A 21,363-nucleotide genomic window follows, 5' to 3' on the forward strand; every position below is an offset into this window, starting at 1 on the left:
TTTTTTTAAACCCTTACCTTTGACTCCAAAACAGAAGAGTGGTAAGGGTTAGGCAATGGGGGTTAAGTGACTTGCCCAGGGTCACACAGCTGGGAAGTGTTTGAGGCCAGATTTGAACCTAGGACCTCCCATCTCTAGACCTGGCTTTCAATCCACTGAGCCAGCCAGCTGCCTCCTGCAATTCCTTTGGATCCTGTGACCAGTTCACATTTTTTTCCTTTAAGTCTTTCTTTGTAGTTATTTTTATGTTGTTGTCATCTTCTGAGTTTATTTCTTGATCTTCTCTTTTACCATATTAAATTTCTATGATCAGGTTCTTTTTTTGTTTGTTTATTTTTCCAACAATTTTATATTTCTACCCATTTATTAACTTCATATGTTTCCTTTAAACTCATGATAGGGGGATCACCATCTCCAAGCTTCAGGGCTTTCTTGTTGCTGTTTTTTTTTTTAAACACCCTTACCACCAGTCTTGGAGTCAATACTGTGTATTGGCTCTGTGGCAGAAGAATGGTAAGGGCTAGGCAATGGGGGTTAAGTGACTTGCCCAGGGTCACACAGCTGGGAAGTGTCTGAGACCAGATATGAACCTAGGACTTCCCGTCTCTAGGCCTGGTTCTCAACCACTGAGCTTCCCTGTTGCCTCCCCCACCCCCACCCCCCTTGGTGCTATTTTAGGAGTTAATTTCTGGAGTGTGTAAGTTTACTTATCCAAAGAAGTGTATGATCTCTTTTATTATTTTAATGTTTTAATTTTTAATTTTTCAGTTACATATAGAAACAGTTTTTGATAATTGTTTTTTTATTTTGAAATTGAGCTATTTTCTCTCTCCCCTCCCCCTATCCTTGTGGTGAGTCGTTTGATAAAAGGCTATACCCATATTTTCATGTAATTAAAATTTTTATATTGCTTATTTCATGACAGAAGATATATACCATATATATAATAGAAATGTCATCAAGAATATGTAGTGAAAGATTGGATGTTTTGATATGCACTCAGATTTTTAATAGTTCCTTCTTTGGCTGTGAATAACATTTTCTTCTTGAGTTCCTTGTGATAATCTTGGAGATTTACTTTGATGGTAGTGATTTAGTCCTTCCCAGTTGATCATTTCTGTTACTGTATACATTATTCTCTTTCTACTTATTTCACTTTGATTTAGTTCATATAAGTCTGTGATGGCAAACGTATGGCATGTAGAACCATGCCTACTGTCTCTTGCCCGAATTAATTACTAGAAAGTCAGAGGGATTCGGGGTGGATCTGTTTCTCCCCCTTCCATGAGACTGAGGACATTTCTTACTTTGCTGCTCCTTTTCCCAGCAGCCCAATGGGAACACCCCCACCCTCATCCCCCCCACTCCCACCGCCCCACTGGGATAAGGGAGGTGGGGTGGGGTGTGGCACTCTGTCTTTGGGTGAGTGGGCATTATATTTGGTCTCTGAGGGGTGAGGGCAAGGCCTGGTACTTTTGTCTATTTAAGGTTTTCCATTACTGATATGTCTTTCCATATTCATCTTGTTCATTATTCCATATGATACAATAGCATTCCATTACAACCATATAGGACAACTTGTTCATCTAGTCTCTTAGTGATAGATAACCCCTGTTTCTACAGCTAACAAGCTGCTAAAAACAATATTTTTGTAATGGCAGTTCTGTTTCCCTTATCTCTGAACTCTTTCTTTGAGATACAGATCCAGTAGTGGTATTGGTGAGTCAAAGGACATACGTAGTTTTGAGCCTAGTTTCTTATTGTGCTCCAGAATGGTGGCATTGGTTCACAGTTCCACCAACAGTGTATTAATATTTCAATATTCCACATCCCCTCCAATGTTTGTCATTTTTCTTTTTGGTCATGTTAGCTCATCTGGTTACTTTGGTATCTCAGAGTTGTTTTAATTTGCACTTCTGTAATCAATAGTGATTTGGAACATTTTTTCATGACTATGGATAGCTTTAATCTCTTCCTATGATAACTGCCAGTTCATATCCTTTGACCATTTTTCAGTTGCAGAATCCTTTGTAGTCTTATAAATTTGACTTAGTTTTACATATATTTGAGAAATGAGACTTTTGTCAGAGATACTTAACATTTTCACCCAAATTTGTTTCATTTAATCTTGGTTTTATTGTTTTTATTTGTGCAAACCCTTTTTAATTTAATGTAAGCAAAATTTTTTATTTCATTTTTTGGTAATGTTCTGTATGTCTTATTTCATCATAACTTCTTCCATTATTCATAAGTCTTGACAGGTAAATTTTTACATGTTCCTCTAATTTGTTTATGGTATTACCCCTTATTTCTAGGTCAAGTATCCATTTTGAATTTATCTTTGTATATGATGTGAGATGTTGGTCCATGCCTAATCTCTCCAATACTGCTTTCCAGTTTTCCCAGCAGTTTTTGTCAAATAGTGAGTATTTTCTCCAGAAGCTTGGATCTTTGCGTTTATTGAACACTAAGTTGCTCTGGACATTAACTGCCATGTGTTGATTACCTAGTATATTCCACTGATCCACCACTTTTTCTTAGCTGTAATGATGTAAATAGGCTTGTAATGATGATGACTGCTTTATAATAAAGTTTGATATTTCATACAGCCAGGCCTTCATATTTCATTTATTCCCTCGATATTCTTGGCCTTTTATTCTTCCAGATGAAATATTAATTTTTTTTATTTTTATGACATAATTGATTAGAATGGCTTTGAATAGGTAATATAGGTAGGTTGTCATTTTCACCATATTTGCTTGACACATCTATGAAAAATTAATGGTTTTTTTCCAATTGTTTAAGTCTGATTTTATTTGTGTGAAGAATATTTTGTAATTTATATTCCTACAATTTTTAGGTATGTTTTGGTAAGCATACCCTAGGTATTTTATGTTGTCTAGAGTTATTTTTAATGGAATTTCCTTTTCTGTCTTTTGCTGCTGTATTTTGTTGGTGGTTAATAGATAAACTGGTGATTTATATGGTTTTTTTTTGTTTCATTTTTGTTTTGTTTTGTATCTTGCGACTTTGTAGAAGTCTTTAAATATTTTTATTGTTTTTTTGGTTTAGTCTCTAGTGCAATGATGGCATACCTTTTTGGGAACTGGTGCTGCCTCCCAGACTACATGCCTATGGTCCAACTCCCCCCGGCCCCCCTACTGCATGCAGTGCCCCATCTCTTGCATTTGCAGTGTACTTGCTATACCAGGTGACTGCTGCCACACTTTGATAGACTGGGAAGGTGGGATAAGCCTAGGTGCTAGGCATCTCAGAGACCCAGTAACCCTTACTCTATTTTTGGGGGCAGGGCCAGGTCCCAGTCAGTTTGGGCCTGGGGAAACCATCTCTTGTGGTCAAAAGACCTGCCCCTACATCCAATCCTGCTTTCCTATTGGGCTGAGACCCATGTGGGATTGGGAGCAGGGGGTGGAGGAAGCACAGTTAGCCTTTGGAGGATGATGGCTGGCAGGGAAGAAAGGAAGAAAGTGGAGATCTTTTAGGAGATAGGGCTGGCCCTGGTGTTGAGAGAGGAGTCCCCTAGTCCCAGACAGGAATGGATATGGCTTGAGCCCTCTATTCATGGGAAGGAAAGCATAGAGGGGCAGGGTAACACTGTGTAGAGAAGGAAAGGAGCAACTCTGTTTGAGATAACCTTGAGTGCCCACTGTGAGGTCTCTGCATCCTATCTTTGGCATGTGTGTGATAGGTTCACAATCACAGCTGTAGGGTTTTTGAAGTATACTATCATCATTTGCAAAGAATGATAGTTTATTTCTTCATTTCCTGTTCTTATTCCTTCAGTTTATTATTTTGCTCTTATTGTTATAGTGAGCATTTGTAGTGCAGTATTAAGTAGTATAATAATGAAAATAAATGTAATGTATAATAATTAAAATGCTACATGTAATATTTAGAAATGGGTTTTGTTAAATAATATTAGTAAAAAAATTGGTGTGGTTGCTGTTCATAAATTAACTCTTAAGTCACATGGATGATAGTAGCTTTTAACAATTAAATTTAATATAAATATAGCATAAGACAGAAATAAGGAAGGAAGGAAGGAGAGAATTTATTTCCTAGCCTATCACTCTTAAGTCTAGTCTGTAGAATTTCAGCTTGTTCTCCAACAAGGTTCCAATCTCCACTTGAAAGACTGATAGTCTCTTCAGAGCAAGAGTCTTACCAGCCCATGAGGGTGTCTTCTGCCTGAGCCACCTACACCAAATGTAGTAGAAGAATCAATACCAGCAAACTCATGCCTAAAGTCCTTGATCTCTATGGTCTCATCTTTTATAGCTCTTTTCTCCACATTACTTCCTGTTTCTCTGAGCTGGTCTATCACATCTCAGGAACCAATTTAAGTCTCTCTGCCCTGGACCCATAACCCTTAGTTCTGGGTCATGTTTCTAGGGCTCTTAACCTCTGACCTCTGTTTGGAGGGTTCCAACCACACTAATGAGATAGGTTGGACAAGAAGAAAGTTCACGATCCTGGGAGGAAGGGGTTCCATTTACACAATTCCCCCTATGATTTTATTGGGAGACGAGCATGTTGATATCTCCCAATCAGGAGGTTAACATGTCTAGTCTTCCCCAGTGAATCATTTCACATAACTGGCTTATACCTCTAAAGATCTTCTAGCTAGAGGTGCATATAATATTGCACTATCTAAGAAGAAATTACAATAATTTGGGGATAAGAGGGAAATAAAAGAGAGAGCAAAGCCAATTTTTGGCAGGTGCATTGACAAAAAGCCAATTGGGGGCAATCCACTTTGGCATAAGAGCTTAAATTCAGAGTAAGTGTGTTCAATCCCCTTCGGTTTGATTCACTACATCTCAAAGTTCATTCTGGATCTTTTGATGCAGTGTTTAGTTTCTGCAGGCTTCTTTATGGCACATTCTTCAAAAAGTTCACTTTCTTGATTCAGGGAATTAATTAGCGAGCTTCTTTTCCTGAAATTTCTCTCAAAATTTTTTTTTTAGTTTTAGATTTTACAAAAAATTATACAATGCCCCTTGAGGAAGGTGTTGACCAACACCCAGATCAATCCAGGATACATGCCTGAGTATATAAATCAGTTGTCAAAAGCAAATCCAAAAACAATAAAAAATAACCCCAAATAATAGAGAAAAAATTAAATTTTGGGAAAAATCAAAATAAAATTTTATACAAAAATTTTGAGTAAGCAAGAATAAGTCCATAACAGGTCCTTGAATCAGGACCCAATTAAAGTGATTTATGTCCCACAAGCCTCCGGGACAATTATAACAATATAGCACTTACCCATTGGCAGTCAGGACTACAGAAAATTGCCATAGTATTAGAGAGGAAAAAAAAGGACTAGATTTTTTGAAGTAAAAGTGTAATATGTTTCCTTGATCTGATTTTACCTTGGATCTCAGGGATAGGGGACTCAAAATGGCAGCCATACTAAGGTACTTGTTGGAAATCTGGCACAGGGAAATCCTGTATCTGATGTTGTCAAACATCCACTTCCTTGAACCTCAAAACAAGTTCTCTGTTTTGGTGCAGATTCTCATCAATCCTGGGATTGGTTGGTCTCTTTAACTGTGTGCTTCTTGGCACTGTACAGTGGCTTTTTTGTGATCCCTTCTTTTTAAAATTAGACACAATTATTAGTAACAGTCCCATGATATTTATCAATGGCAGGTTTCCATAGTCTAAAGCTTTTGGGTATACATAGATAGTAGGACTAATGGACATTTTAACCGTATCCTATTACAAATAAAAACAATAATAAAAGCTTTAGAAAATCAAAAATTCATAGTTCACATTCCATAACAGTATGTCAGCCAAAAGTGTTCAACTTGTCTATGGACTTTTGTAATGGTATTATCTCTGTTCCAATCATAGGAGGAGTAAAAATAGAAACAATTACATTATAGGATACATTCAATCAGTGTCAATAGAAGGTGCCTGTTTTACATGTGAGCAATGAATCCTTTTCTCCAATTTTGATAGCTGTTGTAGTATTTAACAAGACTTGGAATGAACCTTCCCAGGCAGACTTGAGTTCCTCCAGTGCACTGGAAGTTCTTTATGTGTACCTTGTCTCCTGGGTGTAGGCCATGAAATTAGAAATCTGTACATCCTGCTTGTATAACAGCTCAGGATTCATGGAGTTCTTGCAATTTGATCTGTTAAGTTCTGTATATATGAAGCAATAGAAGTGTGTTGTTCGTGCCCCCACCCCCCCATGTGTAAGCAGGAGATAAAGGATTAGTCTGTATAGGGGGATATCCAAAAAGCATCCCAAATAGTGAGATGTGTAGATCTCCCCTGGGCCTCCTTTGAAGATAATATAGAGCTAGAGGGAGAACTTCAGGCAATTTTAAGTGAGTTTCAGTGCACAATTTTCCATTCATAGTCTTTTTTTTCAGTACACAATTTTCTAATCGTAGTCTTAAGATCTTCATTCTCTCAACTTGTTCTGAGCTCTGGGGATGATAATTCCCCACTCATGGAATTTGGGAGTGATTCGCAAACAGGAATAAATTTGAAACAAAACCGAATCTATATAATGAGTTTCCCTGTCTGAATCAATATGTGCTGATAGGTCAAAGCAAGGAATAGTCTGTTTTTAAGAGTACCTTGGCAACAAAAGCTGTTCTGGCTCATGCGCTAGGAAATGTTTCTAGCCATCTGGTCAACTAATCCACCATGACTAGACAACATTTATAATTTCCAACCTTTGGCATCATGATAAAGTCAATTTATAAATGCTCAAAAGATGCGTATGCCAGAGGATGGCCATCAAAAGCTTTGTCATGAAAAGCATGCTGATTATAGACTTGACACATGGGGCAGGCTGCACATACTCTAGAGGTTATGGTAGTTATGCCAGGGGCTATCTATACTCTTTTAACAGAATCTACAATGCCCTAGGTGCCAAAGTAACTGTTTTTGTGAACAGATAAGCATATTCAGTGATGAAAAGTTCTAGGGAGTAGGGGTTTCCCTTCAGATGAGACCTATACTACATTGATCTGTTTTGCTTTAAACTTTTGTTTATATTTTCTCACTTCCTGTTCACTGTAAGAAAGGGATAACATTGAGTTGTTACTAGTTGCCAAATTTAAAATTAATTCAGGTCCTTCAGAGACAGTGAGCTCTGCTGAAGTATCTGCCTGGTGATTTCCTCGAGAGACAGGGTCAGTTCCACTTGTATGGGCAGAGCAATGAACTACGGCTAAGGCTTCGGATAGCTGGAGAGCAGAAAGAACTTTATTGATGATTTCTGCATTTGTGATATACTTTCCAGCTGAGGTTAAAAACCTCCTTTGGAGCCATAACATACCCACTGCATGATATATTCCAAAATCCAAATGCATCTAGAGTCTTTGTTGCCTTCTTATCTTTGGCAATTATACAGGCATATTTTAGAGTTCTGCACCTTGAGTACTTATATTTTGGGCAGTGAAGCTGACCACACAGTGGCAAATTCTGTGATTATAGCAGCTCCATTGTAGTGTATGCCATTTCTCATGAAAGAAGAACCATCAGTGAATAAGACTTAAGTCTGGGTTGTCTAAAGGAGTGTCTAGGAAATAATCTTGAGGCTTTTCAGCCATGCCCACTAAAGATTAATAACTGTGCAATGGTTCTCCTGAAACTGGTAAATCTGGAAGCTAAGTTGTAGGGTTAAGAACTATACAGTGTTTCAAGGTAATATTTTTATTATGTAACAAGATTACCTCCTACCTAGCCAATCTTTGATCAGAAAATGCCTATGTTCCAAGCCTTAGCAACAATGCTTCTACTTCATGTGGGCACATTATGGTTAATGGGCATTTAGTTACTAACAAAGCTGTGGAGACTATGCCTCTAAGACATGGTGAGGCTCCTAAAGCTACTGTGTCTAGCTGGGCCGAATAATAAGCAACTGGACGCTGAACAGGTCCTAAAGTTTGAGTTAAAACACCTGAAGCTGCCCCTTTCTGTTTGTGTATATACAAAATAATGACTTTTTGTAATCTGGAGTTCTTACAGCAGGGGCAGACAGGATGGCCTGTTTTTATTTTGAAAGAGCTGACAGGCTTTCCTCTTCTAATCTAAGCAGTTCAGGGACTGAATTTTTTTTTAGAGCTATAAGGGGTTTAGTAATTTCTCCATAGCAAGGGATCCACGGTCTACAAAACCCTGTTGCTTCTAGAATTGTCCTCCACTAAGAAACAGTGATGACCCTTGGGCATCCTTGCTTTACCTTGGATCTTACTCGAAAAAGTCTTGTTTTGACCCAATTTCAGATACTTGCTGATGGTTTTAAATAGATGTCATTTATTACCTTTCCCCCCCTTTCTTAAACCTTTATTTCCATCTTAGAATCAATACTGTGTATTTGAAAGGGCTAGGCAATGGGGATTAAGTAACTTGCCTAGGGCCACACAGCTAGGAAGTGTCTGAAGCCAGATTTGAACCTAAAACCTCTAGTCTGTGTGCTCTGCTCTCAATCAATCCACTGAGCCATCTATCTGTGTGTCCCTTTGTCCACCTGCCCCCACTCCCCATTTATTACTTTAAGTAATGTTTCCTTTATTCCAATTTTTTCCAATGTTTTTATAAGGAATGGGTGTTGTATTTTGTCAAATGCTTTTTCTGCATCTATTGAAATAATTATGTGATTTCTCTTGGTTTTGTTATTGACATGGGCAATTATGCTGATGGCTTTCCTTATGAACCATTCATGAATTAATATAAAACCCACTTGATTATGGTATGTTATTCTTCAAGCAAAATGTTTTAATCTCCTTTCTAGTATTTTATTTAAAACTTTTTCATTAATATTCATTAGGAAGCTTGTTTTGTAATTTTCTTTATTTTATCTATTCCTGCTTTAGGCATTAATACGATATTTTGTTTCATAAAAAGAGTTCTTCCCCTGTTTCTCTAATTAGTTTATGTAGTATTGAAATTAGGTTTTTTTTTTTATTATTTTGTAGAATTTGTGAAATAATCTGGGTTCAGGGCCTTTTTCTTAGGGAGTTCTTTGAGGGTTTGTTTAATTTCTTTTTCTGTGAGTTGTTTTAAGTATTCTATTTCCACTTTTGTTAATCTGGGTGGTTTATATTTTTGTAAGTATCAATTTCAATTAAATTAACCAATTCATCAATTTCAGTAAGATTATTAGATTTATTGGCATATGGTTGGGCAAAATAACTTCCAGTGCTTGCTTTAATTTCTTCTTCTTTGGTTGTGATTTTACCTTTTTCACTTTTGATGTTGGAAATTTGGTTTTGTTCCTTTTTTTAAAAATAGAGTTAACCAGCGGTTTATCTAGTTTATTTATTTTTTCATAAACCAACTCCTTGTCTTATTTATTAGTTTAATAGTTCTCTTTCAATTTTATTAATCTCTCACTTGATTTTTGGAATTTCTTATTTGGTGCTTAATTGGAGAATAATTTTTTTTCTCTAGCTCTTTTAAGTTACATATCCAATTCATTGATTTGTTCTAAGTTATTGATGGGAGCATTAAGAGATACAGATTTCCCTCTTAAGTGCTGCTTATATATCCCATATATATATATCTCATAAATTTTGATATGTTGTCTCCTTGTTGTCATTTGTTTAAATAAAATTGTTGATATTTTTCCCCCCATGATTTTGTTCTTTGACTCATTCTTTCTTTAGGATAAGATTATTTAGTTTCCAATTAATTTTTAGTTTTTTTGCTGCCCTTTGTTGAGTGTAATTTTTACTGCATTATAGTCTGAAAACATTTAATATATCTGCTTTTCTATATTTGGGTATGACATTTTTATGACCAATTATGGGGTTGATTTTTTTTTTGAGGGAATTTTTTATTTTTATTTTAAAAATTTTTTTTAAATTTAGTCACTTTAGAACATTATTCCCTGGTTACAAGAATCATATTATTTCCCTCCCTCCCCTCTCCTTCCTCTTCCTGTAGCTGACGTGCAATTTAACTGGGTATTATATGTGTCCTTAATCAAAATGTATTTCCATGTTGTTGGTGTTTGCATTAGGATGTTCATTTAGAGTCCCCAACCATATCCCCATGACCTATTAATCAAGCAGTTGTTGTTCTTCTATGTTTCTACACCCGCAGTTTTTCCTCTGAATGTGGATAGCGTTTTTTTCTTGTAGATGGGGTTGGATTTTTTTGTGTCATGTACTGCTGAGAAAAAGGTGTATACTTTTTTCTTCCCATTCAGTTTTCTCCAGAGGTCTATCTTTTCCAATTTTCTAATATTCCATTTACCTCCTTAGTTTGTTTCTTGTTTATTTTTTGGTTGGATTTATCTACATGTGAAGTCTCCCACTAATAACATTTTACTATTTTCTCCTGTAACTTGTGTAATTTTTCATTTAGGATTCTGGATGCTATGCCATTTGGTGCATATATATTTAAATACTGATTTTTGTTTTGTTGTCTATGGTGCCTTTTATCATGATGTAATTTCCTTCCTTATCTTTGTCCTTTGAACAGTTTTTACTTTTGCTACTCACCTGGCATGCATTTTGGTTTGTGGGTTAATAGTGTGTTAGTAGTCTTTACCATGTTATTTGGACTCAGTATCAATTATGGGCAATACAACAGAGTCCTTCATCTAGTGCCAGCAAAAGATGCTTTATAATCTCCTATTTACTGGTTGTCCAGCCTCTTTACTGTCTATGATCTGAGAGTTCTGTTTGTCTGCAATTTTCTGTGAGGCTTAATTGATATTTATATTCACCAAGGAAGGATGTCCCTTGGATTTATAAAATCATTAAAAAGTAAATCCATTTTTAAGAGCATCAGTATAGAACAATGGAGACCAGACAGTGTTAAATGCTTTGTAGGAGGAGTTTTACTAGCCTACCTTCGTATACTACATATGTGAAAAGTCCCTCCACTAATGCTGGACTTTTTGATTCTTGATTTGAACATTGTGCCATACTGCTACCCTTTAATTAGTTTTGAAAGAAATAAAGAAATCTCTGGGCTATGATTCAGAGTTGAAAACTGACTTTGTTCTTAGGTAAACACAGTCAGTAGTCTCATTACATCTAGTCTGTGATGAAAGACATCTTGTAAATATTCACTGTTGCTTTTATAGGCTTTTGACAATTGATAACAAACCATTGGTTAACAAAACCCACATGCTCAAAATTACGTTAACTAATTGTTGATAAATTCTGCAAGGTCCAAGCATTTTATGGATCTTATAACTAATGCCCTCAGATAGTAGTAACTCTTTAAGAGGCACATAGATACATAGAGTTGTTTCTCTGAGTCATAAAATTGAGGATCCTGTTATTGACATAAATTCCTAGGAAGCAAATAATTATTAATAAATTCCTACTTTTACAACTGACCCTATGATCGTTAGTTATCTTTATCCAGAATCAAGATTTAGTCAAGCTGTGTACTTAACATTCCAAGGTTGATAAAAGGAACTCTTAAATTAACTCTGTCACTGATTATACACAGTTAATCAACAATTGGAACTACTTTTTCTAACATCCTAGTTACAGATATGAACTATTCAGATCTTGGAATGTGTCTTTATATTTATGCTTGTGATAAATAGCATTTGTGAAAAATCATATACTTATGTAACTGTTTACATTTAAAGTATACCTATTCTCATGTTTGCTGCAAAAATTTCCTTAAAATGCATCATCCAGGTATTCAAAACTAGAGACAAAGTGCAGAAGTTGATGCAAAAGCAGATTTAGTTAGGTTTGATTGAAGGTGGGGGAAAACTCTTGACAATTAGAGCTTTTCAAAAACAGAAAAGATTGCCCTACAATAGAGTTAGTTTCCCTAGATGACCCTTTTGGAGAGTTTGGCACTGTATTGAATGATAGGGATAATCCTGCAAGGAGCTTAGATAGAAGGTAATACACATAAGAGAGCTGAAAGTGGGTAGGACTATGATATGAAGAGGGAATAGTTGTGAAGTTTGGAAGCTGAGAAGTGGTCTGAGGTGGGAATGAAGTCTAACCTAGGGACTTCCATAAAGTATAGACCCCAGGAGAAAGGGTAGGCCTTATAGAAAGATATTCCAAGAAGCCTGCAATAGTGGTTAGATAATCTAGGGTGAGCAGGGTAACAGGCAGTGGGAGAAATTCTGAGATGAGACAGTGGTAGGTCATGGTTTTGAAAGTGAAAGCTAGATAGTGCCAAGATATGAGCAAAATAAATTTTGTCAAAGTGAACTTTGTGGTCCTTCCAACCTTGAGTCAATAGTTCTGTGAAAATGGGAGTTTAAAACAAGTTGAACAGTTTAGTATGTAAATGTGCTTTTTTTTTTTTAACCTCTTGAATTCTATCTTAGTAGGAGTTCTAAGACTGAGGAATGGCAAGGGGTAGGCAAGGGTTAAGTGACTTGCCCAGGGTCACACAGGAAGTATCTGAGATCTGATTTGAATCCAGGTCCTTTGAACACTAGGCCTGCTCCTCTATCTACTGTGCCATTTACCTGTCCTTGTAATTATGTTTTTCTCTAAATTTTGGACTGTTCAACTTATTATTACAATATAAATCTGGAATCGTTACTCATTTAAAGGTAATGTATAAATGCCAGATACTGTTCCTTACCTGAGGACTAAATCTTGCTAAGTTAGGAGAGGCTGATCACAGGTTGACGCCAGGATGAATTTTTTTTTCCTATTTTAAACATTATTTTTATTTGGTCAATTTCAAACATTATTCATTGAACACAAAAATCATTTTCTTTTCCTCCCTCCCCTCCCACCACCCCTCCCATAGCTGATGCAAGATTCCACTGGGTATCATGTGTCCTTGATCTGAACCCATTTCCATGTTGTTGGTATTTGCGCTAGGATGTTCATTTAGAGTCTACATCCCCAATCATATCCCCTTGATCCCTGTAGTCAAGCAGTTGCCTTTCTTTGGTGTTTTTGTTCCCACCGTTTGTCCTCTTCTTGTGGATAAGGATGAATTTTTTAGGGGTAGCAATACTAGAGCTTTCATCTTTTTTGGGGGTTATTGACTATATTTGTAGGGGAAATACTGATATCAACAAAATCTAGATTCCTAAAGTATGTATTCTTAAGAAAATGAATTTTATTGATTTTTTTTATTACTTATATTTTACAATATATCCCTTCACCTCTCTCCTGTGAATAATTCCTCATTTTCTCAAAAGGGTGGAAAGCAGTTTAGTCTTAGTTGGTCAGTATAATTTTTCAGCATTCAATTTTTGGGTTTTGATTTTGTTTCTTATTCTTTTCTTTCAATTATATTCTAGTAAGAGTCATCGTGTATGTTTTTCTGATTTTGCTTACAGAAAACAGACTGATGATACAGTTACTGAGCCAGTTAGCTCCCAGGATACAGAACACAGAACTGTGGTTGGTCGCCTTTCATTCCATCAGGCAATAGTGTGCCATACTACATTTCCATTGTGTACAGTACACTATTTATCTGCAAAATCCTACAAGATAGCAAAAACTCCGTGATACAGAATATATATATATGTGCATATATATATGTGTATATATATATATTTTTTTTATTTATATTTTTAAACCCTCAATACAGTGAAGCTGTGATAAGTGAACTGCAATATAGTGAGGGATGACTATAAATGTTTATTAATTGACTGGCTTATTGATAGAATTGAAGTAATGAGAGATTTGGGACAGGAAAGTGATTGGAAATAGTCTAGGAGGTGAAAGATGATGAAGCCTTGAGGGAATGTATTGACTATATGAGTAGAGAAATATGAAAAATATTGTAGTAATGGGAAGATTTGGCTACTGAATTAGGGATATTGAGGGTGAGGGAGAATGTGATTTATGAAATTTAAGGTTTGGAACCTAGGATACTTAAATCAACATTTATTAAATAACCTTTGTTATTAAGGTACTATTGTATGCAAGTCTTAACCTGTAGGTCTCAGTTTCTCATTGTGTTCATTGTGTTGTACTTAAAGATTCTTTTGGATCTAATTTGTTATTTCAGGAACTGTGATTTAAGGATAATTGACCTCCATTTTAACAGTTGCTTTTTAGGAGCTAAGTGTGCTAACCTCTTTGTGGTAGGGAAAGAAGAAATATAACTACAACTATAGATGATTTAAACAAACTCATGCTATCTCACCAAAGTTTTTGTACTGAACTTACTCTCCTGCTTCCAGGAAGAAGGGATTCTTACATTTAGGGGATTTGAGTTGAGATTTTTAACAGAGCAGAGTACTCAGCTTTTTAGTTTACTGTTTAGTTCTTGGAATTATCAAGGAATAATTTCACTTCCAAGTGTACATACCAAAATTTAGTTTGATGAAACCTATTCAAATTATGGTAGAATCCTTGTAAATTTTATATATGCTCCTAATATATGCTTTCTAATAATGAACTGTTTGTTAAAGTAACATGACAAATGCCTATAAACCAAAACAAAAGTAGCAGTTATTTTATGCCTCTGATCCTGTTTTCATAGTTTTTATAAAAACCCACCACTCATATGTGGGTTTCCATAGTATTTAGTGATTTAAAAACGTTTTAAGTTCTCTTCAGTGTCAGCTTTAAAGCAAATAAATTTTAACTATTGAACTAGCTGAAGGAACATTTTAAAGAACAAAGATAATTAAAGATTTAAGGAAAATAAGGGCAGGGAAGCCCACTACCACCTCATCATTCAAGTTGGTAAAGCAGTTTACTTCAGTGATCTCTTTTGATCTTCACAGCATGTCTGTGTGGAAACTGAGTTTTAAAGAGGGTAAGTGACATGCTTGGATTTACCTTACCTAGTGATTATTGGGTAGAGAGTTGAGGTTTTGGTTTTCTTGGGGCCTATTGAGGGTAAAGACTGGTGCAGTGCATGGTATAGAGTGGGAAATTAATTTTACACTAGATGATCCCTTGAGGTTTCTTCCAGTTCCAAAGCTTTTATGTATTTGTGATTATTTTCATTGTCAGATTTTGAGGATGCTTAAGCACTGACAAGCTCTTCTACTTTCTTTACTTTTGCCATTATTGGAAATAAACACTCTCCCCATTACCACATGGCATGCCAGACCAAAGTTTTTCTAGCCCTTTGTAGATAAAATACAATCATACAAACTTTCCTTCTATCTTTGATGTTAGTGCACATCTCTAAAGGATTTTATTGCTGATGATTCTGGGAACAAACAATCAAACAAACCTGGAAGTCAGGTTTAGTTTCAGGCAAACTGCTAATAATTCAGTTTTGCTTGAATGTAGAGTGAGTAAAGGGGAACAATGTGAAATAAAAGTGGAAAGTTGGTTGAAATCAGATTATGAAAGTTCTTGAAAATGCCAAGATAAAACAGCCTATCTCCTCAAAAGTGGAGAAGACTTATCTACCTCTTACTGTATAATAAATTCACCAGAAACTTTTATTAAACGCATACTATACTATGTATAACACCCTGTGCTAATCACTGGTCATAGAAGGACAATGCATAGGTAGAGGACAATAGACTCTACCCATTAGCATTTTACATTTTAACTGAATGACAGTCAAGATTGGGACAAGTATGATTTCATTAATATGGAGAATGCCAAGGTGAGGAAATTACCACTTTAAATACAAATCAGATTTTTTTCTGCTGTTTTTAGTCTTAACCCAAGTCAACTAGAGGTTAAAGTCCCTACCATCACACAGGTATTATGTATCAGAGACAGGAGATGAAGCTAGGTCTTCCTGGATTGAAGATTAGCCCTCTCTACCCACTGTACCATGCTGCCACTATATAATCTCTTTTTCTCTCTCATGGAGTAGATGTGTTCTATAGAAAATATATATATATATATATATATATATATATATATAAAATCTACTTTATAGAAATGTCACAGTTTGAAAAGTTGGATTTGGAATAGATTTGAGGCAGAGTCAGTTATTTTAGGTTAGAAGTAATGAGGGCTTAAATGAGGGTCATGGCAATGTGAGTAGAGGAAAGGAAGTGTCTGAAATATGTCAAAGGGAAAAATCAATGACAAGATTTGGTTACTTATAGGATATGTGGGGTGAGAAAGAATACCGAATTAAAGACTATAAAAAAGGTTTCAATCCTGTGGAACTGGAAAGATTGTAGTGTTCTGGTCAGTGATGTGGAAGTTCAGGGATAGGATTGGTTTTGATAGAAAAAAGGCAACTTGGTACTCAGAATAATATTTATGTTTAAGATCTCTTCTAATCATTCATAGGATCATAGAAAATTGAAAGGGATTTCAGAGGCTTCTAATGTAAAGACCTCGGTTTACAGATAAATGATAGTTGTCAGTAGTCATACAAGTATCAGTAAAAGGCCTCAAACATGTCCTTGGACTCTAGAGCAAACATTTGATAGCATATGGAATTCACAAGATATAAGGAAAAAGGAGGCAAATTATGAAGATTAAGCTGCCTACTTAACTCAAAAGGAGAGAAAATGACCTGATAGTTAGTAGATGATAGCTGACAGATTCTGGTTAAAGTTGTTTTCCTTCTCTACTATAAGATAGATAGTGGATAACATATTTATTAAGGAGATAGTTAAAAGCAAATTTGATAGTCCCAGATTCCAATGAACATAACCTACTAATGGTTTGTAAGGAAAACAACTTGACATGAAAGCCCGGTTAGGATAAGGTAAAGTCTCACTTATTAAAAGTCCTTGTCTCCCCAGAGCTTTTGATTGTCTTAGAGGTGGTCAGAGAGGGGACCAGCAAGAGGAGATAGCGGGAAATCCTGCATTATTACATACTTCATTATTACATACATCACCCCATGATATATCTCATTAGTATCTGTTGCCCCTTTGATTGGAAAGCAGAACAAAGAACTCCTCTCAAACCTCCCATTGAATTAGGGCTTCCATGTTGACCATTTCTTTATTTTCCACTGGCTATACTCTTTTTGACTGAATTCCATTATGGTGTGCCCTGACTCCTTTCAGCTTCCTTTCATGTATTTTCTTCTGTCAGACTGAGTTCCTTGAGGACAGAGAATGTCTCTCTGATATTTGTATTCCCAGCACTTGGCATATTGCCTGGCACAGAGTAGGGAACTAATACATGTTCATTTACTATTCAGTTTTTTCAGTTAATTTATTTGAAATTATGACTTATTAAAAGTAAAAAATTTAAGGCTATATATATTTATAATATATTCTAATATAGTAATACTGAATTTAAGTTTATACAGAAATTTAAAATATATAAATACTTAGTAGACTCTTAAGTCTCTAATTCAAAAACCAAAATGAGCCTAATTGTTTCACCTTTTCCAGGGTAGCTAAATTAAGATATGCTTATTGTATTGGAGTAACAATACAACTTGAATACTGTTTTTGGGATTTACCATTATTCTCAAATTGAGAAAGTTGGAAAATGTGCAATATGTGGACCTCTCACCTCCAGGAAAGGGCTGTAATAAGGAAAGGAGAGATATGGGTTACAGGAAGTAAGAGATGTTTTTCCAAGAGCTCGTTTACTTCACTGTGGGGTTATTGAGGAACCAAGTCATCCTCAGTATCTCAATAACATCAGCAGCACCATCCTTATTAGGGACAATATTTCAAGGCCTAATGCAAAGTAGAGCAAAGTTGTCATCCAAGGGATCATTTGAGAGCTCCTGTGAGGAGACATAAGACTCATAACTTAGTGACTTCTCTCCCTGGCTCCATAAACTTCCTAAAGAAAAGGTCAGCCAGTATGAGGACTCCCAGATTCTCTCTGCCTTATTGTCTGTCCAAGAACTCCATTTTGGCAATGTGTCTCCATGCCAACCCCCAACCCCCAAGCCCCCCACCCATCTTCCTTTAATTATGTTTCTTGCTTTCCAGTCTTCCAACACTATGCCATATATTAGTTATATATTACTATGTTCTTATATTAGAACATACATGGAACCCTCTTTCTTGTTCACTCTGGTATATCTGTGTCATTTACTTGGTTCATTTATCCCTTTGTTAAATTCATACAGAGGCTTTCATTTAAGTGAGAGGCAGAAGCTAACCAACCTTCATTTCCCTCAAAGATGCACTTTTGATATAGACATAAATGCCTCAGCTGAGTCTCACCTAGAAACTTCCCTAATTACCTATGGCCCCTTTATTCTGCATCAGCCTTATAGTCCTATGGCTTTACAAGATAATTTCAGCCAAATATTCCCCTTTTCCTATTGATGAGTCTTTTACAAGGCCTTTTGGAAAGGGGGCCCACGCCAGCCAAACTTCCTTCCCCTCACAATATTGAATCTAAATTTCTGGATATTAGAATCATGCTTCTGCTGCAATCTCACACTAGACCTTCCCTCAGCCACTATGACTCTTATCATCTCGGAACATGCATGGATCTTCAGACTTCCCTTGAAAACCGCTCTCCCAAATTGGCACCCTTTCTCCCAATGTTGTTTTAAATCCCTCCATTTTTTGCAAGGGGCTCAGGCTAGTAAACCTGAATTCTTTATCTAGCTCTGCTTCTGCCACTGTAGACCGAAGTGCCATCACTTATTTTCAATCTTACCCTGGAATTTCTGTCACTTGCTGAGGCTCCCTCACCATGGAACATCCATGTGGATTTGTTGCTTTACAACATAAAAGATGACTGTTCCATAAGGGTCCCTTTCTCCAGTTGGTGAAATTGTATTGCAACTTTTATTTTGGGGAGAGGACCAGGCTAGTGAAATATTTTCCCCATTTTTGGTAAGGCCTCAGTCTAACCAAGTCTCTTTCCCCTCCATTTTGGTGAGGGACTCAGTCCAGCCAGCTTACCCTTCCAGCTGTGTAACAAGCATCCTGAATATCAATATGAGGTCTTGCTTTGGAACTTAGTCAGGGCCTGGGGTCCAGTCCAGCTAACCTGCATTCTTTGACTTTCTAAATCTAAACACCATGCAGGCTCACCTGGTTTCTTCAGCTTCAGTGCTTAGTACCACCTTACTGAGAAACGTTCAAGCTTGCCCAGTTGCTTTGTATCATTCAAGAACACACAACTATACATTAATCAGTCATTTTCAGTTGTGTCCAACTCTTCAAGACCCTATTTTGAGTTTTATTGGTGTGCCATTTCCTTCTATAGCTCATTTATAGATGAGGAAATGGAGACAAACAGGGTTAAGTGACTTGCTCAGGGTCACACAGCTAGTTAGAGTCTGAGGCCAGATTTGAAATGAGGAAGATAAGTTTTTCTGACTTCAAGCCAGAAGCTATAAACTGTGCCACCTACCTTCCTGAGATACTGGAGTGGCTTGCCATTTCTTTCTTCAGTGTATTAAGGCAAATGGAGGTTAAATGACTTGCCCAGGGTTACATAGGTAGTAACTGCCCAAGTTTACATTTGAATTCGGGTCTTCTTGACTCCAGGCCCAGCACTCTATTCACTGAGCTGTTTAGCTGCCTATATGATATTACCCCCCTCAGAAATTGGGAGTTAGCTGCAGGTTCCTCTTTAAGACCATGATTCATCAGATTCATGTGAAAATCACTAAAAGGTGCCATGGTGACACTGAAATTACCACTTGGAAACAAGTGCCTTATTGATAGCAGCAGATGGATGAGCAAGAATAAGAAAAACATGGAGAAAAGAGCAAGAGAACTAAAAGAGCAAGACCATAAGACTAGTCTTTCCAGAAAAGATTAGGAAATGAGATGACCAATCTCTTTTCCTCACTGGTTCTAGGGACACATGTCCTCTGTAAGTGGAAGCACTTCATGATGTCCAAAGAAAGTCATTTTCGTTTTTGGAAATTAAAATTTAAGAAACCACTTGTAGCTGTTTTTAATTAAAAAACAAATGTGCCAAGCTCACTTTTCCTCCATATCTCCCCTATCCATTGAGAAGGCAAGAAATACCCATCATTCATATGAAGTCAGGTGAAACACATTTCAACATTAACCATATTGTTGGGGACAAGGAGCAAGAAAAAGAAATTTTATTATATTCTATTGCAGCATATATGAATAGCAAAATCAGCTAATTCATAGTTGGACATATAATTTAATATTGGCTTATGGATTTTTTGCTTTAAAAAGCAACTTTGGGTCTTTAAACATCTGTTGGGGCATGTAATGACTTTGATGGATTGAAAATATGACTTTCTGAATTTAGATATTATAATTCATTGTCCCTCAGTTAGACAACACTGTGGTGATAACATTCTAAAGAAGACCTGATTTTAGGTTTGAAGATAAATGTTACAAAGTGTAACTCTTTAAAATCTTTTAAATTTATTTTGGTGACATTAATAAAAGTTTATTTACATTCTAGAATTTTGCCAAGAATATTTTTGCAATTCTTCAGTCTGTAAAAGCCAGGGAGGAAGGGCGTGCCCCGGAGCAGAGGCCTGCACCTAATACAGCTCCTGTGGTAAGACCTTTTCTGTGTTTTTTGACTAGTAGTAGCAATTTAATAGAAAGGCACTTTAAAGTGTATAACCTATCAATATTAATTTAAATGGTTAGTCATCATAATCAATTGCTTTGGTTTATTATTTTTGTCTTGCTTAATGATCATAGTGAATATCTTAAAATACACTGAAAATTGGATTGTTTTTAATATTGCCTTAGTAGTAAGAGATACTATTTCTTTTGAACTTTTATTAGTACTAACATTTAAAGCTAAAACAATTTTTCTGATATTTGGAAAAAATCTGTTCCCTTATTATTATTGGTTCTTAGTAACCTTATCAGTTGGTTGATATTTTCTAGGAATTATTTAATTTTTCCTCTGTGATTATGGTTAGGAACCAAAAGTCATATCTTGGAATATTTCAGTATTATAATCAAGGCCCTGAATCTATATATCTTTCTAGGTACTAGAATGATTTGGAATGTTAATGTTACTGATGATTACATTTTTTTCATATGGATTGACTAGGCTGAGAATATTTCATTTTATCCAATGTTTGGATGACATTAGGAAATAAAGTTGCTAGTACATTTGAATAAAGCAACATGCATTTAAATGTATAAAATTCCAAATGTAGCATACATACTTCAGCTTGGTTAAAATGTCTAGGTTGGATGTATTGGCAACCAGTGTTATAGGGTTGGCCACAGAAGCAACCTTTGAAGTAGTTTTCAAATATACTTTAAAAAATTATAATTGAAGTGAAATTATTCTTTGAAAAGTTATGTATAAAAATAATTTTGTACTCTTAACATGGCAATTCTCCATATTCAGGTTAAAATTTATCATTTAATTATATTTTTGAAGACATGGGTGATTTTGAGCAAGAAATACTTTAGTAGAGCTTTGTAATACAAATTACTAAAAATTCTTGCTGTTCCAATTAAATAATAAACAATATAATTTATTTACTAATGAAATCATTGGGGAGGGAATACTTGAATGAGTATAGGAAAACTGAATTTATTTGAAAATGGAGGGAGAATGTTAATATTATTCATTACAT

At 35.8% G+C, this 21,363-nt stretch overlaps 1 protein-coding gene across 1 annotated transcript in view; it reads left to right on the forward strand.

The window, feature by feature from the left end:
- CDC73 (cell division cycle 73) overlaps positions 1 to 21,363 on the forward strand; it is a 174,205-nt gene that overhangs the window by 39,621 nt on the left and 113,221 nt on the right. The window contains exon 8 of the mRNA XM_001367480.4: positions 20,217 to 20,315. Coding sequence (XP_001367517.1) covers positions 20,217 to 20,315 — 99 coding nt within the window. The remainder of the gene's footprint in view (positions 1 to 20,216; positions 20,316 to 21,363) is intronic.

The sequence above is a fragment of the Monodelphis domestica genome, chromosome 2, assembly GCF_027887165.1.
Source record: "Monodelphis domestica isolate mMonDom1 chromosome 2, mMonDom1.pri, whole genome shotgun sequence".
NCBI classification, from domain to species: Eukaryota; Metazoa; Chordata; class Mammalia; order Didelphimorphia; family Didelphidae; genus Monodelphis; species Monodelphis domestica.